Here is a 23,817-nt window from a genome sequence, read left to right on the forward strand (position 1 = left end):
TGCAGATTCCAGGTGAACTCTGAACAAGTGAGTCTTGAGTCTTTTGCGGAAGCTGGAGAGCGACTCTGCGGTCCTGACATCGGCAGGGGGCTTGTTCCACCACTGCGGTGCCAAAACAAAGAAGAGTTGTGACTTTGATAATCAACTTGATGACTAATAAGGTTATGGTCACAGTTCTATTGGTAAAACAAAGGAGTTGGAGGGTCAGGCACGCCTTCTTTTGGTAGAACCAAGGAGATGGAATGACAGGAACGCTTTCCATTGGTAGAACCAAAGAAAGTAGCACGTCTCCTGTTGAATAGGTGATGAAGGCTAAATGATAAACAAAAGGAGAATGGTTTGATTGAACTTCACTGTGTCACGGCGAGCAAGAAACTGAGGAAGCCGACGCTAGCGATCACGCTTGGCAGATCCTTTCGTCATGGTTAGCCCTCGGCCGTCAGGATTTATGAGCTGAAAAGGGCCCGTCTCTCAACCAGAAGGCTTGAAACTTCTTCATCGGGCTTGTCATCCATCTCCCACTGCCTCATTTACCTCCCCTGCCTCATCTGTGGGACTTTTAATAGTTTTCAGGAGTCTGATCTCATCAGCCATTCATGAGAGTACGAGCCCTCTCCTTTCCAGATGATTAATAAGTAATGACGCTCGCACCATTAATTATGAAATGGACGAAATGAGCTCTCTACAAATATCTCATCGGGATTGATGAGAGCGCTAATGGCGAACAAGTTTAGCTCGACACTGTGGAAGTATTAGCCGCAGCCCCTCCTATGTGCTGTGTCGTGCCGACCACACTGGTCTGCTGATGGCTAAGCCCTTGGCCAGCGTGTGATGACTGCTGGAGTTCTATGTATAGTACGGCGCCGTAGCTGTGGTCCTGGCCTGCTGAGCTCGATAAAGCACGGCGTCATCGCTGCCAGATCAGGGGTTTGAGTCCGGCTGGGGCCACCCATTGTAGGAATGGATGCCCTCATTGAAATGGCCCCGAATGGCTCATCTCACGGGAAGGACGGCTTAGTGCCTGCTTAGTGCCTGTTTGCCGTTTGCCTCCCAGTCAAAGGGCAGTGGGTTTCAATCCGCAATGCATGGAGCCTACTTGACTGTTGGCCTTCTTGAGCAAGATGCCCCTTACGACCTGCTCAATAATAATCCCTGGATGTGCTGAAAGTCACTTTGAAAACAATAGCGTCATTGTAAATAATATTATACATTATGTCGCTTGTGAAATTCTTGCATGGGGTGACGTGGCCATAATTTGTAAATGTTTAAATCACTTTTAGTCTGAATGACAGAACGTTTAAATCCAAACAAGTTATTATGACCGCTGTTTTGATGCTGTTCATTTTTTATTTTACAGTGTTCCTATCACATCCAAAGACACAGGGCTTCCATTCACTGCAACCTCCGCCAGTCACGATGCTAATCCATCCTCTCTCTCTGACGTCTCCCCCCAGCATGCAACTGCAACCTCCACGCCCGGCGCTGCCGGTTCAACATGGAGCTGTACAAGCTGTCGGGCCGCAAGAGCGGCGGCGTCTGCATGAACTGCCGCCACAACACGGCGGGACGCCACTGCCACTACTGCAAGGAGGGCTTCTACCGGGACATGGCCCGACCCGTCACCCACCGGCGGGCCTGCAAAGGTACGGCAACGCCCCCACCGGAGTGTGTGTGTGTGTGTGTGTGTGTGTTGGGGGAGGGCTGGGGTAGTTTAATGGGGTCAGGCGGAAAGGACTAGAGGGGGATATGGTCTCACCAGGGGGCTCTGGGCCAAAGCACACAAGGCTGTTACTGAATATTTCCAAAACCCATTTCTGCTTATTCTTTTCTCACGATGACTTGAAATATAATATTTCTCTCAGGCCAGAAAACACAATTTAGGTTGTATGATACTTTTTTTTTTTTTTTTATGAAACGTTTGTGATACAACTGATAGGGTCCTGCAACTGATAATATTCAAAATCAATCCCATGGGCCAAAGCTTGGCCCAAACCTGGTCTAGTGGCTAAGGTATCAGCAGGTACCCTAAGGACTTAACACGATGCTTGTCATCTCTACAGCACAGTTTGGTAGTGAACTAACCCCAAGGACTAAAACATGATGCTTTTATTCCTAGTCGTCAGAATGAAAACACAAGTGGGGCTGTCTCTGAGCTATGGCAGGTATAATAGGCATTTCTGACTTGCAACAGCATAGCGTAGCGTTAGCACGGGGAGCAGAGGAGAAGTCCCATGCCTGCAAAAGTAAATATAGAGAGGGAGCTCTGCCAATACATTTAAATATCTGCTCACACCACAAGCCACATCGCATTATTAGTTTATCCTCATGGAAAAAGCGTGTATTGGCGAGGGAAGGTTTCGTATTTCAATGAATATTATTATTAGACTGATATTCAGCCTGAGGCTCTTTCTTTTCCGCTCGGCTTTTTCCCCTTTTAGTTTCTCTCTCCACTGGGGGGAACATATTGTCGCACTGTGGGTCGGGCTCTGTGGTTTGACGGTTCTGACACAGCTCATGGACAAGGTTCCTGTGGGGTGACATCTCCCTTCGGGCGGGCCTTGGCCCTAGCCTGGTCCTACCAGACTCTCGTACTTCATTTCATTTGCACAGAGTCTGGCCACTCTCCATTGACAAACGTTAGATCACTTGAAGGCGGGTGTCTGTTGGAGTTTAAAACTATTGGATCCGCCCAGTGCCACTCTGGATCTGCCTAACCAATCGCTAACGTTTGACTACAACTGAAACTAGCGCACAACCTCAACGTCATTTGTTCTCAGCCACTCCCTCTGTTCGCTGATTGGACCAGCAACATTTGGCCGGAGTAAACCTGGGAATATACCACAAACCCAGACGTAGTATTGAAGGGAAACGCAAATTGAGCGGAAGTACGTGGGCGGGCGGAGGCTACCTTGGCCCTGTGTTGTAGCAGAACTGCTCACCAGGCAGTGAGGCCTCAGAGACGGTTACCTCATGTTAGCTGTGCGGATTTTGTGGATAGGTGTTGGATGTTGAGTGTTGTTCAGTGATTGATTTTGGTAGTTAACAGTTTATTGGGGTTTAAGTGATATCACACGAGAGGAAGTGCTGTTCCACTGAACTGCAGAATGCATTTGATTATCTTTGGCCTTCATACCCACGGCAGAATGGCCGCCGTGCTGTTAATCTTGCAACAGCACCACCTCAAGTGTTGCATTGATGCAACAGTTCTACAAGCGCCATTGATTAGTCAACAGCAATAAGCGACAACAGATTTGGATTTAATGATTTATTTTGCCCCCGCAACACAAATAGTTCCTCAACTGAATTGGGACTGGACTGTTGCCAAGCAACACATCAACTTGTCCTACACACTAGCTAGGTTTTGTTGTCTACACATAGCCGCAGGGCCGCGGTCTATACACACTAGTGTGTATCATGATATGAATCTGGATGTTTCAGCGGAATTTCAGCGGAACTCACTTTGATCTGTTAGGTCAGTTGAGGTTATTCCAAACACCTGTGAAGCTCATTGATTAATACTGATGCTGTTCACTGGTTGCCAACTGTTTTATGTGTCCAGTGATTGACAGTTTTGTCGGTGTTGGTCGTTTTCTGTTGGTCTGTATTTAGTCGTGGTTCATGGTTTAGTGTTGGTTGTTGTTTGGTGGCTAGGGGTTGTTTGCGGTTCCCAGTTGTTCAGTGGCGGTCGCTTGTTTTTATTTTAATGTCGTTTGGGGTTCAGTTATTGCTTGGCTGTTGCTCGCCTGTTTACTGTTTTTAGGTCTTAGTGTTATCTGTTGCTTTGTTGTTGTCCGCGGTTACCTGTTGTTTGGTGTTCGTGGATGACTGTAGCTCTGTTTCGTGTTAGCTATTGGGGTTTACTGTTGCTTGGTGGGTGGTGTTCGTGGCTGACAGTAGTTGTGTTTCATGTTAGCTGTTGGGATTGACTGTTGCTTGGTGGTTAGCTGTCGTTTCATGGCTAGGTGTAGTTCGATTGTTCTGCTGTTCTGTTGTTAAAGTTTAGTTTTTCGGTGTTACCGGCCGGGACCAGATCGAAGGCGGGTGGGTTTCAGACCCCTCTGTCATCACTTTAATGAAAGCTTGGTGATCAAGCGTAAAATATTTATCACCCTGGGAAACGACTGTTGCTGCGGTAATGATCCTGGACCGGGATGCCATGCACGCCGGAGGACCAGAACAGGAGCTTTTCTATTTCAACCCCTTCTCTCTCTCTCTCTCTCTCTCTCTCTCTCTCACTGTCTCTCAATTCAATAAAAAAAAGCTTTATTGGCATGACTATTGTGGTAAACCAAACAGTGTTGCCAAAGCATTACAGTATTACAAATATTATGCATAATAACAAAAGAGAACATCAGAACGATATGTACATATGACAAACTATAAAAATATAACATAACATACAGATGTACATATGTACATCTATATGTGTATGTAATTTTTTTAATTAAATGAATGTAAAGAAAAGCTACAAAAAAACATTATAGGTTACGAATAATCATTAAAATAAAACAAAATAAATCTCTCTCTCTCTCTCTCTCTCTCTCTCTTTCTCTCTTTCTTTCTCGCTTTTGTTCTCTTTCGTTGTTTCTCTATGTCAAGCTCTCTCTCTGCGTGTGCTTCTCTCCGTCTCTTAACCTGTCACAGATTGAGAGGGCTGTGCATCTGTCTTGGTGGAACAGTGTTGGACACTGTGATCGGGGTGGTGGTGGAGTTGTAAGCAATAAAATACAGGTGTTTTCTAAAGCAGCATGAGGGGAGGGGGTGTGATGGAGGTAAGGTCATGTCTGTTTTCAATCACGCACACACACACACACACACACACACACACACACACACACACACACACACACAAACACACACTTACTGCTTCATAAACTTATAGCACTCGCAAATACTTCCATCACACACAGTACACACTGGACATACAATCCCACACACACACACAACAATCATTCATAACATTCACGACATTTTGATGGCTCACCAATCTAAAAAAGCTTACAAATGGTTTATGTCCAAGCACTATACAAACATAACCATCACACACAGCTTAAACTCCCAAACAAATGCACATCAGCAAACTACACACTCCGACATAAACAGTCACAAAACAGACATGGTCTCTCTCTCTCTCTCTCTCTCTGTGTCTCTCTCTCTCTCTCTCTCTCTCTCTCTTTCTCAAACAATGTGAGTGTCTCTGTCTCTGTCTCTCTGTCCTCTCTCTCTCTCTCTCTCTCTCTCTCTCTCTCTCTCTCTCTCTCTCCCTCTCTCTCTCTTTCTCCCTCTCTCTCTCTCTCCCTATGTGGGTGTCTCTGTCTCTCTGTCTCCCTCTCTGTGTCTCTCACCCAGAGCACTGCTAATCAGTTAAAGCCAGCCAACGCCTGGTCATGCCTTCAGTTGCATAGATCTGAAAAGTCATCAACATCTGAGGACATTTTTACTGGCCCTAAACTGGCCAAAGCCCCTCCACACATAAAACTTCAGAAGGCTGGTCCTCACACAGCACTGAACAACACACACACACACAGACGCACACACACACACGCACACACACTCAGGGCTGCTACAGCTGGCTGTGGCGACTTGTTTATTGCACAATGCAGACGCTGGCTGTGAGGGCTGCTGTCTGAACAAGGCGGGTTTGTTTGGAAGGAAAGTGAGATCCTTGAGTGTAGACTGATGTCCACCGCGTTGATGGCTAACGCAGAAGGGAAGGGGAAGTGTGGGGTTTAGCCAGCTGGGGCTAGCAGAGCTGATAGCGGTCGGGCTATTGTTGGGGCTATGAAAGTGGCTACAATTTGGCTAAGCAGTGGTGCTATGACCGGGGCTCGTGGTACAGCTAGGGAAGTGGCTCCGGTTTTTGCTAGCAGTAGGGCTGGTGTCGTGGCTAGCTGTTTGGCTAGTGCTAGGGCTAGCTGTCAAGCTAGTGTTGTGGCTAGGTTTGGAGCTAGTGGCGTGGCTTTGACGGAGGCTAGGGTTTTTGCTGGCCATGGGGGTCACATGGTCACCAGAGCTGCATGGAACAAAGGCAGACCAGACTGCCAGGGTCTGAAACAAAGTCTGACCAGACATCCAGGGTCTGAAACAAAGGCAGACCAGACCTGGACCCTCCAACTGTCCTCTTGACATTTGACCCACTGTCAAGTCAGTTCGCTCAAAGTCAGAGTGAGGTCATGAACACAGGAGTTGAGTGGGTTTCATCTAAATGTAAAAATGTCCCACTATGCACCAGAGGGCATGTATAGTTTTTTTGGGTTACTGTCTAGGATTATGGCGTTTGACTCCCAGCCAATATATAATGGTTTACAGATCTTTAGTTTTTAGACATGATTAGGGTAAGAAAGGGTGAATGACAGAGATGGTTCGAGTAGCTCCTCTCCAGTTTTAACACAAACGCAAGGCGTTCCTTTATGTTAACAGGCATTTATTTCCAAATCCATGACGTCAGATAAAAAACACACAAAATCACAAATTAGCTTGCGTAATTAATTGAACATAGATAGCCATCACTAAGTATATATTATTTGCATTATATACATGTAAACCAAAAACAAATACTATTTTATAAAACGTAAGTTATTCTTATTCTAACTCAAAATGATTAAATTAACCTAAAGAGTATTAGTGACTCTGCTGGCAGCTCCAGCGAGGGTTAGCGCTGGCCAGGGTTAGGACTGTGGCCCCTGGCAGCAGGACTGGGGTTGAGGATTGGCTATGGGCCCTGGGGCCGCCAGATTTACGGTCTCCAGGCTGAGGTGCCGGGACTCCCAGTGGCCCTCGGCTTCCAGATGGTCGCGTGGGAGATCACAAGAGCCGACCGGCAGTACCAGGCCCATCACACGCACACGCACACACACACACACACACACACACACACACACACACACACACACACACACACACACACACACACACACACACACACACAGTCCAACAGGTGTCTGGCTCTGCACAGGGAAGGAATGTCTTTCCATTCCCAGCCAGACCCTGTGGTCGAGACGCCTGGCCGGCACATGAAAACATTACACAATCACATCTATAATGACAGTCCACACCAGTTTAAACATATAGAATATCAATATCAAAGCAAGCTTTAACCAGACAAGTTACTCTGTGAGGCTTTGTGTGCAAACATGTTAACAAACTCAGTTGGACAGGTATAACACAATGAAAACAGTTTCCATCAGCACAGCAGACACATTGTCCCTGAAAACACAACCTCCTCATTGGTTGGTCTTTTTTTTATGTTTCTGTCGTTCTTCTGATTATTCAGCTCATTCAAATAGGTTTAGTTGTAACACTATTATGAGATGATTATGGTTTCCTCAAAACCCATAAACCAAATAAGCTATTTAAATCCACCTGGAGGAGCGGAGGAACAGGTAGAATCAGGTAGACTCGTTAACCTCAGCAACTCGTTCAGCCGTTCCTCCTGAGGTTGTGTCTCCCTGGTTAATAACAGGTTGTCCTCGGCGACCACACACGGCGGCGACACGCCCCACTTGTCGCTTAGCCTCGACTCAATCCCCCCCCCCCCCCCCCCCACGCCCTCACCTGTACACACTCTTCCAGCCCCCAGAGACCACCCCCCCGGCTGCTGACTGCAGAATGGGCAGGATTCGCCCACCTCGGAGAGGTCCATGGACTAGATAAGGTTAATGTGGGAATTGCTTTCAGAGCTGTAGTTTAGCCTCTTTTAACGAGCGGAAAAGTTTCCCTTTCCGATGCACAGAGATAATGAACAGTTTGGGGGTCGTGTCAGAATCGACCAATCACAGGCCTCCTGGGGCTGCTTTTAAGAGCAGGTCGGGGTTTCCACCCTGGGTTCCGACGTGTCGACAAATGAGCTGTTTGTGCGCCTCCATCGTTGTGAAATGTTAAGTGTGTGTTTATTGGCCGAGCAGCACATGGCGCGAGATAGGGGCTTGGGTGATGTGTTGAGGCACCAACCGAGACCACCATAACCCCATGACTCCCTCTCTTACCCTCTCTCTCTCTCTCTCCTCTCCCTCTCTCTCTTTCTCCTTCACTCTGACCTCTTGTATCTCGCCCTCTGCCTTTCTCTGTTTCACCCTCTCTCCCTACTCTCCCATTCACTCTCACCCTCCTCTCAGTCTACTTTCCCTAGATTTCTTTTTTCTTACTACCTTCCTCCTCCCCCTCCCTCTGTTCTCTACCTCGCCCTTTCTCCACTCGCTCTCTCCACCCTCTCTTCTTCTCTTCTTGCTCGCTCTCTACCTCTCGCTCTCTACCTCTCTCTCTATCTCTCTCTCTCTCTCTACCTCTCTCTCTCTTAACTCTTCTCTAGCTCTCTCGCTTGCTCACTCATTCTTCTCTCTTTGTCATCTACTAGTTTATTCACTCATATATGTTCCCCATCACTGCACCTGGTTAGAGGCCTGCTGAGAGGAACTCTCCAGGACACGACTATGATATATATACGTACACCCTATATATATCCTTACCCTATTTGAACATGTCGCACTCAACGTGAAATATACAAATTCAAAAGTGAAAAGGTAGGCAGGTAGGTGCAAAGGATGACAGTACATGACTTTCTTCTGTCTTCTCTCCCTCCCCTCCCCCACTCTAGCGTGTGACTGCCACCCGGTGGGCGCGGCTGGTAAGACATGCAACCAGACAACGGGACAGTGCCCGTGTAAAGACGGCGTTACCGGGGTAACCTGCAACCGCTGCGCCAAGGGCTACCAGCAGAGTCGCTCACCTGTCGCACCCTGCATCAGTGAGTCAGCACTCACTACCGCACTCATTCACTCGCTCACTCACTCACTCACTACCTCACTCACTCACTCACTCACTACCACACTCACTCACTCACTCACTCACTACCTCACTCACTCACTCACTCACTACCTCACTCACTCGCTCACTCACTCACTCACTACCTCACTCACTCACTCACTCACTACCACACTCACTCACTCACTCACTCACTACCTCACTCACTCACTCACTCACTACCTCACTCACTCACTCACTCACTACCTCACTCACTCACTCACTCACTCACTCACTACCTCACTCACTCACTCACTCACTCACTCACTCACTCACTCACTCACTCGCTCACTCACTCACTCACTACCTGACTCACTCGCTCACTCGCTCACTCACTCACTCACTCACTCACTACCTCACTCACTCACTCACTCACTACCTCACTCACTCACTCACTCACTCACTACCGCACTCACTCACTACCTGACTCACTCGCTCACTCGCTCACTCACTACCTGACTCACTCACTCACTCACTCACTCACTCGCTCACTCACTCACTCACTCACTCACTCACTCACTACCTGACTCACTCACTCACTCACTCACTCACTCACTCACTCACTCACTCACTCACTACCTCACTCACTCACTACCTGACTCACTCACTCACTCACTCACTACCGCACTCATTCACTCGCTCACTCACTCACTCACTACCTCACTCACTCACTCATTCACTCACTCACTCACTCACTCACTCGCTTGCATGATCTCATACACACACACATAGATACATATGTATGGAGAATTCATTAGCACATGGAGTCACATGGAGCCACATGGAGCCACATGGAGCCACATGGAGCCACATGGGGCCACATGGAGCCACATGGAGCCACATGGAGCCACATGGAGCCACATGGAGCCACATGGAGCCACATGGAGTCACATGGAGCCACATGGAGCCACATGGAGTCACATGGAGCCACATGGAGTCACATGGAGTCACATGGAGCCACATGGAGTCACATGGAGCCACATGGAGCCACATGGAGCCACATGGAGTCACATGGAGCCACATGGGGCCACATGGAGCCACATGGAGTCACATGGAGTCACATGGAGCCACATGGAGCCACATGGAGCCACATGGAGCCACATGGAGCCACATGGAGCCACATGGAGCCACATGGAGCCACATGGAGTCACATGGGGCCTGCTGCCCCTATCACCAGCAGTGCAACAGATGGTCATAGGGGCAGCAGGAAGTAGCAAAAGTAACAGCAGCCAATGTCACAGCCCAGCCGATGGTTCAAGGAGAGCTGTGCGTGTGGGCTTAAGTTAGTCTCGTCTTGTTGTGACGCCCCCTCCAGCTCTTCCAGTACATGAGAGTCCATGAGTTCTGTACTCGCTGCCTGCGTCGGTTCATCCTTTTCTCTCCTCAAAGGGACGCATAGAAGCCCCGTCCACCCAAGTGGCCCCTCCTGGCCCCTGCACACAAAACAAGGGCCACTAAGCAGCCAATTAGTATGACAGCAGTGACCCTTATTTAAATTTCTCTTTCATGGTCTTTCGTTCTGTCTCAGTCCAACCCAAACCCTGGGGACCGGAGGCTCTTCAACAGCTGGCCCCTCTGTGTCGGAGCCCCGACTCAATCGGGCCCTTCGTCTTTGTTTTGTTTTGTTTCACAGGGGTGTCCATAATCTCAGAGAGATCCAACTGCCATCCTCCTCGGGCCCTCAGAACATCACTCCAGATGAATGCCCTCCTCCTCCTCCTCCTCCTCCTCCTCCTCCTCCTTCTCATCCTCCCCCTTCCCTTCCTCCTCCTCCTCCAATGGGCTGGCTTCTCCTCAAAGCCTCTCGCAGCAACAACACCAATCAGAAACAAATCCTCTTGAGTAGATGCTAAGCCGATGGTTCTGAGGCTGTTTACGTTTCCATTCGGCGGCCGTTTGTTTGCATTAGCATGTGTATTGGAAAGCAGCGCATGGCTGGACTACAGGGGCCCACCACATCAAACAGGGCCCACCTTCTGGAGGGAGGGGCCACGGCATCTGTCTCCAGATACTGGGAAATACGCTAAAGACACTAAGAGGTGTCATCTATGAGTGAAGTGACACAATTCCCATTTTGTTTGAAGATGTTTAATGGGACAGATTCATTGGTCAGGTGCTCATTTCACAGAGGTTTAGTTCCAGTAGGAACTCTTTCCATTTGGTCAGCCCAGTCCTGATCTCTGTGGCCTGTGACACAGATTGGGCGAAACCTAAAGGAAGGAAAATAAAGTGAGACTGCTCACACGTTTCTGCGCTCATCCCAAAGTCGGATTTGTGACATCATCACACCCAGCAAGGACTGCTAGTACCAGGGGCGTAGGAATGAGTTTAACATTGGGGGGGGACACATATCGGAAACCTGACAGATCCGTTAATGGTTTGAACAGAAATATGTCATAAATTAACTACACTGAAAAAATTCACAAATATATTTTATTCTACTAAAAAGATACATTTGTAAATGTAAAGGAAAACACATTTTGAATGTCAGTAATGAATTGATTAATATCAAATCAATTCTTTAATTGCTCAATCATCCAGTTTTTTAGAATAAGAAGCGGTGACAAGACGCTGTGTTGTGCTTTCAAAATAAAATAAAATATTTTTCTCCCCCCGGTATAATTTTTAGGTGGGACAAATGCGCCTGTCTCCAATATTGGAGGGGACACGTCCCCTCCGTCCCCCCCGGTTCCTACGCCCTTGGCTAGTACTGTCTGCTGCACATGCTGCTGTATTTTTTTGCGAATAAGCATTAAAACAGAGGATGAAATATATTTGTTTTTAGATTTAGCACATATCAATGCGGATTATCATAGTTACGCAGTAATTTACATTAAGCCCATTCAAACATTTTTAGGTTGTAGTCTTTTTTGGAGAGGTGTGGGTGTATGGTTTGTGGGGGCTGGTCTGAATGTGGTTTGGGGGCCTTGCGTGAGGCTCCTGCTCTTTGTTTATAGCCAGTTCTGGCATATGATTCCATGGATGGATGTATGTATGTATGCACAACCTCTCCGAGGCCTCTGTGGAACTTATTCCCACTTTTTTCAGACATACCTCATTCATCTGACCATCCAGATGGCATCCCTCACAACCTGCTCCAGCATGTGTCCCTGTGAAGCCATGTATCGATGGTGTGCCTGCTCTAGTTAAAAATGTTTTTTGCTTTTCTTCTGTGTTTCAGAGATCCCAGTGGTCAACCCTACAGCCCTGATCAGCAGCACAGAGGAGCCAGCAGGTTAGTCTCTCAAGTCACTCAAAGAACACTCTCCCCATCTCCCCCCCTCCCCCTCCCTGTCCCTCTCCCTCTCCCCTCATCCTCCTCCTCCTTCTCCCCCACCCCACCTGTTTACCAGTTCTTATATATTTCTGGGCAGGGTCTTCAAGCTGTGGAATAAATATTAATGGAGGGTGGGGTCGGCCATTTTCATGTTCTGCTAAATAAACGAGTGTGCAGGGAAACCCCTATCCCTGGAAGGCCAGCTTTCCCTTTGTCGATGTCACGCCATCGCGCATCAGACCGAGGTAGTCGCACAGGAAAGGACTTGAGCTTGTACAGGGACGACTGTGTACATGCTGGAGAAATGATCTGTGAATCCCTTCTCTCTTCATTTTTTTCTGCCTGTCTTCCGTGATTATTATTTATACATTTTTATTAGTGAGCTCGGAAACCATCTGAAACGTTCCTAACCTCCTCTGTGAAGGAGTGTGTAGCGGACGCTCAGAGCCCTGCACACGCACTGCCTGAATATCCGAACCACGCGCAGTCGCCGTTGTGGCGGGCCAGATAGCGGTCCATCACAGGTTGGATAATATCATTCAGCAACAGAAAGGCACAGGGATTAAAAGGAATACACGTTTCAACAGACAGTCCCGCACGTAAACTCACGTGTACTGCGGTACACTTCAACTTTAAACCCAGTGGTTCATCAGTGACTGAGTACCGGAGCCTCTCGTGAGCTCTGCTCCATCTATCAGGTATAACTTCTCTTCTCCTAGCAACACATTGACTGTTAAAGATTCAGCAGAACTTGCAGCCCGCTAGTGACGGAGGAGCCCGATGGCTCGGCTCTAGCCTCCTGCTCCCTGGGAAAGGGTCGCCAACACTTCCGTTAATTTACGCCCTAACTGAGTTCCAGCCCACCCCGAACCCCAGCCTTCAGGAACCCCTCCACCCAGCCCTTAAGTGGCGGACGGGTTTTGTGCTAGGGGCAGCGAAGTCCATTTATCCTTGGCCACTGTGTGTGTGTGTGTGTGTGTGTGTGTGTGTGTGTGTGTGTGTGTGTGTGTGTGTGTGTGTGTGTGGATGATCAACGTGAGGTGAGAGCTCAGCTTTAAATTACTTTTACTGGGAAAAACACACAAACTGGAACCCTGCCAGAACCTCAACACAGCCATACACACACACACACACACACACACACACACACACACACACACACACAGTGGCCAAGGATAAATGGACACACACACTGCTCTCCAGAGATAACATCTCTCCACTCCCAGTCTGTTGCTCCCCTCAGGGAGATAGCCATCTTCACTTGATTCCGCTTTGAAATACAACCCTTTGCCACATCACACGCCTTCTACATGTAAACAAACACAGTCTCACTCCCTCTCTAATATGTTCTCCAGCACACTGTCCCTCAGCCAGATCTCGTGACAGCTTAATATCCACCTCATCCCCCTTTCCCAGACACACCTCCATCTCTTCTCTCCTTTCATTCCAGCCTTCCTTCAACACCAGTGTTTTCCTCCTTCCTCCAATCCATCCTTCCATCCATCCGCAGAAGCAACTGGGAAGGATCAAGTGATTCATTCCTACTCCCAGAGCCCAAGCAACTCTCAGATTCTCTCTTTCTTTTCCACTCTCTCCACCCTCACCCTCTCTCTCTTTCTCTCTCTGGTGTAATTGGGCCAGTGTTTCCTGTTCAGTTCAGAGTCGTTTTAATTGGTTTGCTTTGGAAAGCAAGGTCCTCGACTCCCAGAGATTCTTGGTTCCTCCGCAGCAGCGAGAGCTCCATGGAGCAGAAGGCAGCGCCCCTGTAAACTCTACCTGACCTGCGTCCTCAAACATCCCATGGCACACGCTTCCATGGCAACAACACATCCCAAGGCTTTGTGTCATAACGGACGAGACGTCCTTAAGACTAAACACACTGTTTAGTTGTGGTCCCTTACACACACGTTTGCGGTAATGATCTGACATGTAAGCGGTGTGTATCCTTTCATGTCTTAGGGCACACTAGAATCACAGAGATGCAGCCTTAGTGACAGGCTGATACACTGTGTTTGATCTACTCGCCCTCACAAACATACAACTGTTATAGCAAGCTTTTGCCCGGCGGATTGGTGCTCGTTTGACATCCCGGAACCGTCCCGGTGGTCTGGGGTCAGGAACACCAAACAAACACACCAGCGGATGGGCTGCGGTGGCAGTATCCCTGGCACCACAACAGGGTGTGAACATGTGCGAGGTGCTGCAATGTGCCCCAGACCTTCCCGAGGTAAACAGAGCTTTAATCACTCGTTGGGCTTGGCGTCCAACCACTCCGCAGCGGCCGGTCCTGCCAAACTACACCCCACGGCCAGCAGCCATGGGGTGTGTCCAAACCCCCTTTATTAGCTTTTCTGCGCCCTGCATTAGAAAGGCCATCCTGCAACCCTCTGAGGCCAAACGGCCCGCCGCAGTCAGCTGGTCATTGTAGACTGGTCGATGTGTAGCAGGGCGTGGCCGATCAATGTCCACCCTGCCTGGACTGCTTCCTAGCGGTCTTGGGGATTTTCTTTCCCGTCCCCAGACAGCGTGTGAAAGGGATCTGCGTTTAACCCTGGTCTGTTGACAACGCCCCAGCCCCCTGTGATAACACAGACTTAATGTTGTGGGATTTGTTTCCACAGACTGTGAGTCCTATTGTAAACCTGTGAAGGGAAACCTGAAGATCAACATGAAGAAATACTGCAAGAAGGACTATGGTAAGGAACTAGGGGCTGGTGTATCTGCCCCTGACAAAACAGAACAACTCTCACATTTCTAACCCTGAAAAGAGATTCTGTGGGTCATAACCTCAGATATTTAATAATATTTTTTATTGATTTCATGCCATAGGTGGACAAGAAAATGAAAGGTTTTCTCTTTTGGAATTTTAACATATTCAAAACATATTTTAACTGGATTGAATGAAAACGGAAATATAGAACGTGAGACGAAAGTAAAGAAGTGCTTTTGCAACTTGATTCCAAATGTGTGCCTTTCATTATCTTTGATCCATTTACTAACCCAAGGCCATACTGAAGAGCACCAGTGGGAGATTACATCTCTTCACCCTCTGTAGAAAAACTCTCTGTACTTCTTATGGTTGACCCCTTGTGTGACCGAGGACTCTCAGGACCAGGTCACAGCGTGGTCTCAGCTCCCTTGTTAATGCTTGTCTTGGGTGGTGTGTTGTGGTGTGTGTGAACGTGTGCGTTGCCCTGTGTGTGTGTGTTTGTGTGTGGTGCAGCGGTGCAGGTAAACGTGCTGGACATGGAGACGCTGGGCGACTGGGCCAAGTTCTCCGTCATGGTGGTGTCGGTGTACAAGAGCCGCGGCGAGCCGCTGAAGCGCGGCGACAACGTGCTGTGGATCCACATGAAGGACCTGGCCTGCAAGTGTCCCAAGATCCAGATGAGCAAGCGCTTCCTGGTGATGGGAGGCGGGTCCGAGGGAGTCGGGGGCGGGGGGCCCGCCGTGGGGGGAGGAGCCGTCAGCGGGGTAGCCGGAGGCGGAGCAGCTGGGGCGGAGCAGCGAGTGGGCCTGGTGGCGGATAAGAACAGCCTGGTCATCCAGTGGAGGGACGTATGGACGCGGCGGCTCAGGAAGTTCCAGCGCAAGGAGAAGAAGGGCAAGTGTGGCAAAGCATGATGACCGACGGCCACGCCCTGCCCCACCTCCTCTTATTCAGCCCCCCACCCCTCCCATCTACCTTTAAACTGTGACCCCCACCCGCCCTTTCCCATGACTCCTGGTAGGGAGGGGAGCCAGCAACACCTTGCCCCCCCCACCGGCCCCGGGCCCCGGGGACGCTGCACATCAGAGACTAACCCTGCCCGTTCGGAAGGACTGCTTCTTGTGTACATTGGATGGACTTGTTTAACTTTTTATTTTTCCGAGATGTGTGGTCAGAATGTCGTCGTGGTTCTTCTGACTGGTCGAGCCTTGAAAAGGAACCATTAAAAAGGGTATGAAGGGCAGACATTCCCTGTCTCCAAGGACGACCGCAAAGATGCCCAGATCTCCTCCCGAAACCCCTCCCCCCTGTCTCAAACCCCTCCCCCCTGTCTCAAACCCCTCCCCCTGTCTCAAACCCCTCCCCCTGTCTCAAACCCCTCCCCCCTGTCTCAAACCCCTCCCCCCTATCTCAAACCCCTCCCCCCCGTCTCAAACCCATCCCCTGTCTCAAACCCCTCCCCCCCGTCTCAAACCCCTCCCCCTGTCTCAGACCCCTCCCCCCTGTCTCAAACCCCTCCCCCCTGTCTCAGACCCCTCCCCCTTATCTCAGACCCCTCCCGCCTGTCTCAAACCCCTCCCCCCTGTCTCAAACCCCTCCCCCATATCTCAGACCCCTCCCCCCTATCTCAAACCCCTCCCCCTATCTCAAACCCCTCCCCCCTGTCTCAAATCCCTCCCCCTGTCTCAAACCCCTCCCCCCTGTCTCAAACCCCTCCCCCCTGTCTCAAACCCCTCCCCCCTATCTCAAACCCCTCCCCCCTGTCTCAAACCCCTCCCCCCTGTCTCAAACCCCTCCCCCTATCTCAAACCCCTCCCCCTACTCAAACCCCTCCCCCCTGTCTTAAACCCCTCCCCCCTGTCTCAAACCCCTCCCCCCTGTCTCAAACCTCTCACCCTGTCTCAAATCCCTCCCCCTTGTCTCTAGACTACTCCTCCGGGGACATTTTGTTTTATGTGTAAAAATTATCAAAAAATGATACCGGAGCATTAAACCAACTGTTGCCGGATCGGTCGGGTATGGACTCTATGGACTACAAATCCCATAACCCTGGACTACAACACACACCGGCTCGAGAGATCTTCTCTTTTTCACCTCAATGTCTTCCACCTCTGGAGGTGTCCGTCTACAACCCCCACCCTGATGGCCCAGACCCTGTGGGTGTACGGGGGGAAACCCCCCAGGAAAGGCCCCAGGAAACCCTGCCCCTGTCGCTTCACCGACTGACGCCGGGCATATCCTGAGGAGCTCATTCCCATCACCTCTCATCCCCGTATCCTCAGTCTGGATGAGGGGCGCTGAGTTGTAACTGAAGCCCCCTTTTTTTTTGACAAGAACACAAGGGCCGTCTCTGCTCTGCGAGACCTTAACACCCCGCCCCCACCCTGTCACTCAGGCTGCTGCCTGGGGCCCTCAGCACCAGAGGGCCCCAGGCAGCAGACAGCGGCATCATGGAGAGCAGTCAGTGGATACAGTGATGGAGATCTTCAATGTGTGTGTGTGTGTATCTATGTATGTACAATATACAGCTTCATCCATTCTAAAGATGGCAGACCTTCCTAAATATCCCAGACTTCCAGAGGGGTTCTTTTTATCGTTGTCTATATATATAATCGTGACGAATCACATTCTGGTTGTGTTTGAAGGAATGGCCCACCAGTGTTTGCTTCCCCACTCATATTCCTGAGAGCTTGTGAACAATGTCTTCCAGTGTCCGGTTGGACTCCAGTGGTTGTTTGTTAAACGATGGGTCTTGTTAGTGGCTGCCGTAGGCGTGCCAAAAGAAGAGATTCAAGGATAAATGTTGTTTTCTTTTAATGCAGTTAAAGAAGAACAAGGTGGGCAAACAAACAAACAAAATGCAGTATTTTTTGTTCGTCTTTTTACTCTGTTGTCAGGACAAAGCGCGGACGGTTGAAGCGCTCTTTGATTATGTTATGACGCGAGGGTATCGCCTTTCCATCTCCTTGCGCTCCTAACTGTGTTTACCTGTTTGTGGTCCCCCCACCAGCCCTTCTTCTTAAGCGAGGCTTCAATTCCAAGCCAATGTCTAAGAAAACAGAACCAAACCAAACCACTGGCTCATCTCCTCCCCCTGGCAACCGTCTCCATGGAGCGGCTGTCATCTCCTGCCAGCGAGCCATCATGTGTTTCTAAATCACATTAGGAGTGTATGGGAGTCAGGACCGTCGCTAACCACAGCCCTGCTCACTGCCGTGCTTTCTGTCTGCCCCAGGCTGTTTATTCTTTCTCCTAAAGCCCCCTTGTGCTTTATTTATATGGACGGCGAGATAAACACTCGCAGAGGGCCTAGGTCGAGCTAGCCTTAGCCATGAGCATGCTGACAGGCATGTCACGCTAGCTAGCTAGCTGCAAGACCCCTGAAGGCTGCTGTTGGTGTCTGCATGTTCAGTTTGACATCCCTTCCCAGAGGGTAACACGCCGCCCCCGGGGGGTGGCGTGTGGTAAGGATTTGGTGTGACGGCACCAACAGAGAGATACTTCACTGTGGATCGCACTGTGGCCCTTTTAAAGGAACCCTCCAGTGGTCCTAGATCTGATAAAGAGTAGAACAACACACACACACACACACACACATACACACACACACACACACACACACACACACACACACACACACACACACACACACACACACAGTACTAACTGGTGTTTGTAATGATTGTAACCGCCTGCAAGGTATTTAATCACATGTGCTGATTGATTTACGGTTTACGTTGGCTTGAAAGTTGAAACAGATATTGACTCTGGTACAGAACGTTAAGACCAATCATATGGTATTGCTTAAGATTGAATAATATAAGAAAACCCTTAAATAAACAACGACCAATCACTAGACAGGGCCCCTCCTTGAAAGTGGTGGAACATTTTTAGAAGAAAACAATGACTTCAAAATACACAGTAACAGAGCAGCTGATTACAACACTGGTTCGTTCAGAACCACTCAAAATTAGGCGGTGTGATTGGGTGCTGTTCCTTCATTATCTCGTTAGGCAGCTCGTTAGGCAGTATTCTGCGTCGTTTTTACATTAAAGGTTTGGTTTTACATACAACAGACCCCAGGGCAGCTGTCTAAATGTAGATTCTTCAGCTATTTAGGAATAAAATGTGAGCTCTGTCCAATTGAGGCCACTCCAAAAACCATGAGTGTCTGTGATAACTTGAGCTGTGAAGGTTCATTCCTGTTTCATGTTGTCCCAAAATAATAATTATTTCCCCAATAATTTTTGTATAATTGCCCAATGACATCCCTCTATTTGTGATGTCAACCTCTGTCTGGTCTTTAAGCAAGACCGGAAGGAACATTCAGATAAATTCCGGCAATCGAAGATTCTATTTTTTACCCCAAAGTAAAACTAAATAACTTGGCCGAGATCAAGGTGTTAGGAAGGACAGTGCACTGGGTTCAATCCCCCAAATACCTGCTCCTTAATGTCACCTACTGTTCACCAAGTCATATCGTCAGAGAAAGGTACCAAAAGGTGACCCGTGGGCACATCTCCATTTTGTCTAGAAACATGCTGTTGTTTGTGTTCCCTGATAGTCGTCAATAGAGTGGAGATCCAGATGTTGGACGTCTTTGTTCTGAGTTTTAATGTTAATGACCCCAGCAGCAAGGCAGCAGCACTTAGGGTTCCAGGCTGCCCCCCACACATATCACTCCAAGCTGTCACAGGTGTGTGTGTGTGTGTGTGTGTGTGTGTGTGTGTGTGTGTGTGTGTGTGTGTGTGTGTGTGTGTGTGTGGTCAATATATGACCAACTACAGATGCTTGGGGAGCCTAAACAGATCGCAGTCGTTATCCTGTAAAGGAAAACAAAGTTTAAAAGATTAAAAAAAATAATTTGAAAAGGTTTTGAAACGGTTGAACAAGCCTCTCACTACACAATGTCTCACATACTCATCTCATATTTCAACCCTATGGGGACAGAACACATCAATGCACATACGTACATGCCCACACGTTGAGAGTCAACATTACACATTTAAGAATGTCCCCATCTTTCGGTGATGGGTATCGCAATGGATTATGGGAGTTTTGGTCCTGGTTTAATGGAGGCTAACCTCTGATGGAGGACTACAAGAAGTAACTAAGAGACTGTGTATGATTATGTGTGCCTCTGGTCTGTTTCTCTTCACACAAGGCATTCCCTCTTTTATATGCGTTTGTGTCACATTTAAATGTTGTAAATATGTACCAATGGAGTCTTGTTGTTGGTTTGGGATGATGTTGTTGTTGTGGTACTGTGCTTACGGCTGAAACGGACTGGATGGTGCGTGGATGTGCACACGAGATCATGACACGTGGACGATGGACCCAGAAGCACATGCTAATCACAACCCCGCACCTGCAGGTCTTAGGTCAAACCCCTCCACCGAATGTATTCCTCCACTTTTATGTTCTATCCCAGGCGGCCACTCTCAGAATTGCTCCTAACCGGATTGGACGTGTTTAGGGTCAGGAATGGGGCACAGTCCCCACAAGGTCTACTGCCATAAGGCTTCCTGTCACAGAATATTATGGGCTTGATGCCCGCCTCTCCAGGGAGGATCTCAACCCACTCCTCCTCATTGTTTATCATTGTATTATTGTTGTTGCAACAAACCACTGACTTTTTAATGATCAATAAATTATTAGTTAATGAAATCTGTGTGGAGATATCTGTGTTGGAGTCAGGTGTGTGTGTGTGTGTGTGTGTGTGTGTGTGTGTGTGTGTGTGTGTGTGTGTGTGTGTGTGTGTGAGCTTCAGTGAAACCTTACTCTAGGACCTGGTGTATATCTCTACCTCCCCCTTCAGCTCTCTGTACACATTCTTCTCACTCCCTCAATTTTCTCATTTCCTCCCCTCTTCCCTCTCCCTCTTCCTCCCTTCCTTATTCCCTTTCTCTTTATCCTTTATCTCCCTCCTTCTTCCCCCCTCCACCTGACAATATACAGTATCTATTGAAAGATGTAGCTCACATTGTTTGTGTGCTGTGTCTTTCTTGAATGTCCTGTGGAGGTGCTGGTTGTCGTGGTCACCAGGTGTCTGAGGCCTGACTCACCTGGCTGAAAACACCTGTCCTCACCCCATCATACCTGGACAGGTGCAGAGGAGCTCTGGGGTGGGGGCCAGGGGCATGTTGAAGTTTCTTTGATGTTGCAACCTTTCAATCTTCGGTACAGTATGGAGATGATCTAAAGATGGGGGGGGGAAAGTTTTGGAGTTTAAATCAAATTGTAAGGCTTTCTTTTATATTGGATAACGTTATAGAGTCAAAATTATAATTTTGGTTTTCCTCATAATATAATCAAATAGAATATGCCTTTATAGTCTAGCCTAGGCCAGAAATGTGCTTTTGTGAAAAAAAAATTAACTTCAGACCACTGCACTTTCCTCCGTGCTTTGTTCTGAAATACTCCCTCCCTCTAGCGCTGATTCACTTCTGAAAGTTGTATTGGGTTTTGGGTTTCAACAGTAGGCAAGACTGATGCCAAGATCAGGATGGTCTCACAAGGCTACTAGCTTTCCTGAGTACTGCAGAGTCATATACAATGATCGATTCACCCTAGTGTATCAAATACGCCCTGACTGACTCTACAGCTGTCTCTTATCGGCTTTCTTACCAACCCAGTCGGCAGGTTAAAGGTCAGCTGTTCATCAATAGAGTGTTTTAATACCATTAATACCAGTGTGTTGTGCTGACTGCGACTGGACTCTCATCATGGTTAATCGGCCAGCCTGTTTTTACCTGTATGTCACCCATTGCACTCCTGACCATCACTGGAAGGAGGGATCCCCTACTATGCGTTTTTCCGCTAGATCTCTTCCTTGCTGATTTAAGGGAGTTTTTTCTTACCCTTGTGGGGGCTAAGGTCAAGGGGGGTGTCATAGATATTTGGCCTGTTAATCCCTTTGATACTGTAATGGTGATTAAGGGCTATACAAATAAAATTGAATTGAATTAAGCATTTCAGTGGCTCACAGCGAGACAGTGGGGCCATGTTGTGAGGGATCAGTTCTTTGGCCCCTACCTTGGTCTACCACCAAACCGCATCCAGAGGATTCAAACCCTTGCTTTCCAAAGAGAGTCCACACAATAGTGTAACACTGCAAATTGTTGGCTTTAAATAAAAACATTGAAATTCCTTCCAATGTTAACCTAGAAGTATTGATAGATGTTGCGCAAGTGAGAGGGCGAGAAGTAAAAGTGTGGAACACTGGTGGTTTTTGTCAGCACCTTTCCTTCCAAGTCATCATTCTGCAGTTATCAACTTTCTCTGGATAATTCTTATTTTTTTCTTCTGCTATTCCCATTAAATTAATGAGCACTATATTAAAGAGAGGTTTTGTTTGAGGCCTTGTTTGTTTCCATTTTGCTAGGGTTCCTTTTTTTGCACCTTGACAGTTGAAACAGTAACATTTAAATGAAGTGAATTGAACAGTTTTCTTCAGAGTCATTGTCTTGTTTGTGTGTAACGCTTTTGTGTGTAACCCTTTTTTTACTGGTAAATAAAGCGCTACAGTTTCATCTTGTTTACCTCATCTCAGATGTAACTTAACTTCCCTATTTTATAGATAGCCGTTGAGAATTTTTGGAAGCCTTTAGTGTGCGATAGGTCTTGCGCCATGTCCTATGTTATATGTGATGCTGTGCAGTGTGCTTCTCATCCTGTATTCAACTGCCTTTGCACCACTCCTAAAGTGAGTCCGTACCCCTGCTCAAAGGTTTCTGTTCATTGGAGGCCCTTCCTAGGGAACATAATCCTACCATGGTCATGGTGCAGCCTCCTCTCAGGGGCGTAGAGAGGAGACGCAGCCTCGTGGGGCCCCAGGTCATATAGTGATGTCGTCAGAGTACATCTAGTTATGGCGTGCCCTCTGAGGGTCTATTCAAAAGTCCCTGAACCAAGGGACCAGGCTTTCCTCTCTAACTACTTATGGCAAGCACTTTAAGAGTTGGCCTCTTGGTATTTGCATTGTATGCACTGAAAGCCCAAGAACTTTGGAGATTGTTGTTGGTCAGGTACCAACAACAGGTGGTCTACCGGTGGTTGGTACATACAACTCTCTCCATGGTTTTGCACATTATGTATGTTGCAACACGTTGGAAGTCGTTCAGGGACTTGGATCCCTTCATTTTTGGCCCCGGTGTTGTTGTGGATTGCTTTTCCCCGAAGCTGGTGAAGTACAGTTGTTGAGCAAGATCGGAAGAGTTGTGTTCAAAGCCCTTGTAGTGCCGTCAGTACCGGGAGCCAAGGGCCCTGTTTGGCTGATGTGGGAGAGGCAGAAAGAATGCGCTGTGGCAAACCTGGACACAGTGATACAGCCTCTCTATCCCTGCTCAAACCAGTGGGGTGAAATAAACTCCACAATTCCTTTTAAAAAGAAAGCCAGTTGATTACTTTTATCCTGGTTGTGCTGTCCGTCACAACATCAAGCCCCTCCCAGCCTGCGTGGGGCGTCCACGTCGACCTGCCCTCCACCGTATTGTAAACATCTTGGCTCTCTGCATCCTGCCTTTAACTCATTCAGCCTTATCCTTAAAGACGTCCATATCTCCCTTCATGAATGCAGCCTTCCTTTCATTAAGACACTAGGCCTTTGGACAACCATGGCTTATTATTGGGAACAATCATCCCAGTCTTGCTCCAAACAACCAAGTCTTTACAGAACTGAGTATATGAGGTTATGTGGGTGTACACATGAGTCAGAGAACACTGGCCAGTCAGCAGTGTCAAAACAGTCCATCAATCTGGCGGCATGCTTCAAAATATGTGTTAAATAAATAACTTATTTGCGGACAAACTTGTTTTATACTCATGCGGTTTCGATTTGATCACTTAGCGTTTCAGACCAATGGGATCTCCATGGAGACGGTAAATCAGAACTCCAAATGCGGAAAATAAAACTAAATAAATCACACACACGTTGAAGTTCTCGCATAATGTTTGCATTAGAATCATCGGAAGGAATTTCAGCAAGTGACATAATGTTGGAGGTGCGACAAGTGCCTAAAATTAAGTTTGA

General features: G+C 48.2%; 1 protein-coding gene across 1 annotated transcript in view; it reads left to right on the forward strand.

Annotated features, from left to right (window-relative positions):
- ntn2 (netrin 2) overlaps positions 1-16,291 on the forward strand; it is a 37,779-nt gene extending 21,488 nt beyond the window's left edge. The window contains exons 3-7 of the mRNA XM_079756876.1: positions 1,455-1,643; positions 8,594-8,743; positions 11,981-12,034; positions 14,698-14,772; positions 15,300-16,291. Of these exons, the coding sequence (XP_079613002.1) occupies positions 1,455-1,643; positions 8,594-8,743; positions 11,981-12,034; positions 14,698-14,772; positions 15,300-15,700 (869 nt within the window). The 3' untranslated portion in view covers positions 15,701-16,291. The remainder of the gene's footprint in view (positions 1-1,454; positions 1,644-8,593; positions 8,744-11,980; positions 12,035-14,697; positions 14,773-15,299) is intronic.
- The last annotated feature ends 7,526 nt before the right edge of the window (positions 16,292-23,817 follow it).

This window comes from Pollachius pollachius (genome assembly GCF_949987615.1).
Source record: "Pollachius pollachius genome assembly, chromosome: 19".
Taxonomy (NCBI): domain Eukaryota; kingdom Metazoa; phylum Chordata; class Actinopteri; order Gadiformes; family Gadidae; genus Pollachius; species Pollachius pollachius.